This window comes from Microtus ochrogaster, linkage group LG5 (assembly GCF_000317375.1).
Source record: "Microtus ochrogaster isolate Prairie Vole_2 linkage group LG5, MicOch1.0, whole genome shotgun sequence".
Classification (NCBI taxonomy): Eukaryota; Metazoa; Chordata; class Mammalia; order Rodentia; family Cricetidae; genus Microtus; species Microtus ochrogaster.
This window is the reverse complement of record NC_022031.1, coordinates 60,780,926-60,785,298: the sequence shown is the minus strand read 5'-3', so window position 1 is coordinate 60,785,298 and position 4,373 is coordinate 60,780,926. Positions and strand designations below refer to the sequence as shown.

At 46.2% G+C, this 4,373-nt stretch overlaps 1 protein-coding gene across 2 annotated transcripts in view; it reads left to right on the top strand.

The window, feature by feature from the left end:
• The first annotated feature begins 2,507 nt into the window (after positions 1 to 2,507).
• Dpy19l4 (dpy-19 like 4) overlaps positions 2,508 to 4,373 on the top strand; it is a 57,239-nt gene continuing 55,373 nt past the window's right edge. For both annotated transcript variants that reach the window (XR_001229278.2, XM_005362308.3), the window contains exon 1: positions 2,508 to 2,633. Coding sequence is in view for 1 of the 2 variants with exons in the window: in XM_005362308.3 (XP_005362365.1) it covers positions 2,618 to 2,633 (16 nt within the window). In the remaining variant the exon portion in view is untranslated. The remainder of the gene's footprint in view (positions 2,634 to 4,373) is intronic.

Below are 4,373 nucleotides of genomic sequence, written 5' to 3'. Positions count from 1 at the left end.
GAGTTCGAGACCAGCCTGGTCTACAGAGCTAGTTCCAGGACAGGCTCCAAAGCCACAGAGAAACCCTGTCTCGAAAAAAAAAAAAAAAGTTCTACAAAGGGGCTGTACTGGCTTGCATTCCCACTAGCTATGCAGAAGTGCTCCCTTTTCCCCACAACCTCTCCAGCATAAGTTGTCATCAGTGTGTTTTTGATCTTGGCTATTCTTACAGGTGTAAGACTGAATCTCAAAGTTGTTTTGATTTGCATTTCTCTGATGACTAAGGATGCTGAACATTTCCTTAAGTGTCTTTCAGCCATTTTAGATTCCTCTGTTGAGATTTCTCTGTTTAGACCCCAAAAGTGCTGCCAAGGCAGACGTGGCTGTGGCGGTGTGGAAGGCTGAGGAAGGTCTAGGCAGATATAAAATAGAGTTAGGGGGCTGCAGAGATGGCTGTTCTCTCAGAGGTCCTGAGTTCAATTTCTGCAACCACATGGTGGCTCCCAACCATCTGTGATAAGATCTGGTGCCCTCTTCTGGCCTGCAGGTATACATGGAGGTAGAACTCTATATATAATAAATCCTTTACAAAAACCTTTTCAACTATTTTAATAGAACACACTTTAAATTTCTTAATTTTTTAAATTCTTTTTTTATATTTATTTATTATGTATATAATATTCTGTCTGTGTATGCCTATAGGCCAGAAGAGGGCACCAGACCTTACCACAGATGGTTGTGAGCCACCATGTGGTTGCTGAAAATTGAACTCAGGACCTTTGGAAGAGCAGGCAATGCTCTTAACCACTGAGCCATCTCTCCAGCCCAATTTTTTAAATTCTTTTATGAATATTGGTGTTTGCCCACTTGCCTGGTGTCTGTGAAAGCCACGATTTTTTTAACTTCTTTTTTTTTTTTTTTTTGTTTTTTTCGAGACAGGGTTTCTCTGTAGCTTTGGAGTCTTTTTAACTTCTAAGTCATCTCTTTGGCACCACTACTTCAGTATTTTAAAAATAAACAACAAACAAACAAACAAAGGATAGGTGGATAGTGGTGGCGCACGCCTTTAATCCCAGCACTCAGGAGGCAGAGGCAGGCAGATCTCTGTGAGTTTGACGCCAACTTGGTCTACAGAATGAGTACCAGGACAGGCTTCAAAGCTACACAGAGAAGTCCTGTCTCAAAACAAAAGAACAACAAACAAATAAACACACACAAAAAAGGTACAGCCGGAGCTGGAGAGATGGCTCAGTGGTTAAGAGCATTGCCTGCTCTTCCAAAGGCCCTGAGTTCAATTCCCAGCAACCACATGGTGTCTCACAACCATCTGTAAAGAGGTATGGCGCCCTCTTCTGGCCTTCAGGCATGCAGCCAGAATATTGTATACATAATAAATAAATAAATATTTAAAAAAAAAAAGGTACAGCCAAGTGGTGACTGATCATTCCTTTAATCCCAGTACTCGGAAGGCAGAGGAAGGCAGATCTTTGTGAATTTGAGGCCAACCTGGTCTACAATGCAATTTCCAGAACAGCCAGGGCCACACAGAGAAACCCAGTCTTGAAATAAATAAATAAAAGAAAAAAAAGAGGAAAAAAAGAAAGAAAAGTAAACTACAGAAAGCTGGGTATAATGTTGCCTGGCTCTATTCTCAGCGCTCGACCTGGAGTCAAGAGCGTTTCCACGAGTTCAAGGCCAGTCTAGGCACGTGAGACTCTGTCTCAAAAATAAAGAAAAAGACTAAGAACTAACAAATGGAGACAAAAGAGCAACATGATTAGGTCAAGAGAGCCGTCTCAGAAATCATATCAAAAGAAAACCAGTTCCTCTTCTATCTCTCTACCTCTCTCCCTCCCTCCCTTCCTCCCAAATTCTGGGGTTACGATAGGGAATAACCTAGTACAAGCTTCTTTTTTGTAGCAGTCAAGTGTGTTCGAAACCAAACGGGATCATTCTTGCCATCTTTGTGGCTGGGAACCAGAGGCAAGAGGTCTACAAACTGAGTCCACCTTGGTCCACATATAGTGAGCTCCAGTCTCAACAACAAACAAACAAACATTGTCCTCCCAGTCCACAGACCCCGTCTATAATGTTTTGCCTGGCTTTGAAACCATCGTGAGAACATGCAGGCACTGACAGAGGATCAGGTCCAGGGTTCCCGCTCTAGTGACTTGCTCTGCGCTTGGACCTCAATTTTCTCTGTGTAAAATGGGACAGACGTGGGGGACTAGATCGGGACAACAGTCTGTGACTTCCCGAGTCCAATCCCAACGTCACGAGACGCTCGCTGTGGCTCCTGCTTTGCGGTGCGGATGGGTCACGGCGGAGAGAGGAAGGGAGGGCGGCCGCGGGCTCACAAGCCCCGCTCCTCCCCGGAGCGCGGCCATCACCGCGCCGTCGTGGGCTCGTGCCGGGCGCGCCGGCGAAACGCTCCGGCCGGCCTCCGTTCCCTGCACTCTGGTTCCCGGAGCGCCTGGGGGGACATAGTTGGCGGCGACACCCAAGGGGGGCGGGTCAGGAAGTGGGGGCGCGGCGGCCGGGACCGGGCCGCGGCGGCCGCGGGTTGGCATACGGCGGAGGTTTGGGAGACTCCGGTCCGCTCGGCAGCTGGCGGGCCACCCGGGCCTCCGCGGAGACGATGGCGAAGGAAGAAGGTGACGGCCGCGCCGTGCAGCGCGCCAACCGCCGCGGCGGGCTCGGGAGAGGGGCCGGGGCCTGGCTGCGGCCCGCGGGGAGCGGGGCGGCCGGGGGCGCGCGCCCCTGAGTTTGCGGAGGACCCGGGCGCGCGGAGAGAATGGCCCGAAGTTTTGTCTCCCGGAGTGGGACGCTGAGGTGGAGCTCAGAGTTGGGAGTCTCGGAGAGGAGCTGGTGGGGAGTGGCGGAGCCGTGGGTCCAGAGCTGCTCAGTGCTAGAAAGCTGGACGAGGTTGGGTGGGCTCGGGTTCGCGCCGGGAGCTTGGGATCGCACCCTGCGCGAGGAACGGAGGCGGGGAGCCTGGATGAATGCGCAGAACCCGACGGTGCTCACTTGTGCTGTGAGGGATAAGGAACCGCAAAGGGCAGGGGCGTGCAAGTGGTTTTGAGGGAACGAAGAGTCCAAAGGACCTCTTGGGTTAAAATTGATGGACTGGAGAGATCTCTGCACGCCCCTCAGGGTCAATGCCAAGAAACTGATTTTTTTTTTTAAACCCAGCAGTATTTATCCAGAGTGGATGCCCACAGTTAGAGGAAAAATAGGTGGCGGTAAGAAACTAAGTTGGCGGTGATAAATATATTTGTAAATACTTTTTTATACAGTAAAAAAGTATTTGTGGTACAGTAACTGCATGATACGGGTATGCACGACTGTGCTCTTAGACTTTTCTCGCTTGGCTGAGCAGTTAGATACTGCATTCTGCTGGAAAACAGTTTATCTTACGGAGTGAAGTTGGGAATGGACTCTTTAGTTCCTCGGATTTAGATTTAAACCCTTGAGCCGAGGGTACAAGAGGGGAGTTTGCAAAATTCAATGCAAAGCTATTCTTGAGAAGGTTATCAGAGCTGTAGTGCTGACTGGGACTGTCCCTGAAGTCAGGATTTAATCACTCCTCTTTCTGCGTTAGGATTCACCCACGTTTAAGATACTGCCTAAAAAACAGCCTCAGAAACAGGTGGTTTGTAAGGACGACCGTAATTCATTACCTCTTGTTTCCTTAGTTTTACTTGTTGCAATGGGTTATCATTTGTAAAAAAAAAAAAAAATGTTTTTGTAAGTTTTATTTTTGTGGTTAGCTAGTCTGTGATCCAGGAAGGTTGACAAACCAGTTTGCATGCCCTTGTGAGCACATTAAAAAAAAAATGCACTACTAAAACTTGATATTGTAAATATGCAAAAATGTCATTTAGGATGTAGTCATGCTTAACTGCTACGATGCTGAACTTGTTAAAAGACTTATAATTTTGTAAAAGTATTTGACTATAAACTAATAAATGATTTTTTTGGTTGTAGAATTATAGGTAAACTAAAAACCAATGTGTTGTATTTCGGCCAATTAGTGGCTGGCAGTTTATTGAGATATGTTGTTTACTTCAACAAATGTTTAATTTCATGGCTAGGCCTCTACTTTTTTAGGCGCAGAGAATGAATAAATGTTCATCATAATGCTGTTGTTGATGGTCGGATTTATAGCAAACATGCAGGTGTTCCCCTGGCTACTTTCTGTTTACATATTTTGTATTTTTTGTGATAAAATTAGGCCAATCTGTATATTTTTATTTGAATCCAGGTACCATTTCTAGCTTTTGGCTTATTCACAGGCACTTGGAATCTCATTGTTCTCCAACTGTCTCTCACAGTTAATTCTTCCAAAAATCTTTCTTTTTTTTTTAAATTTTTTTTAAAATATTTATTTATTT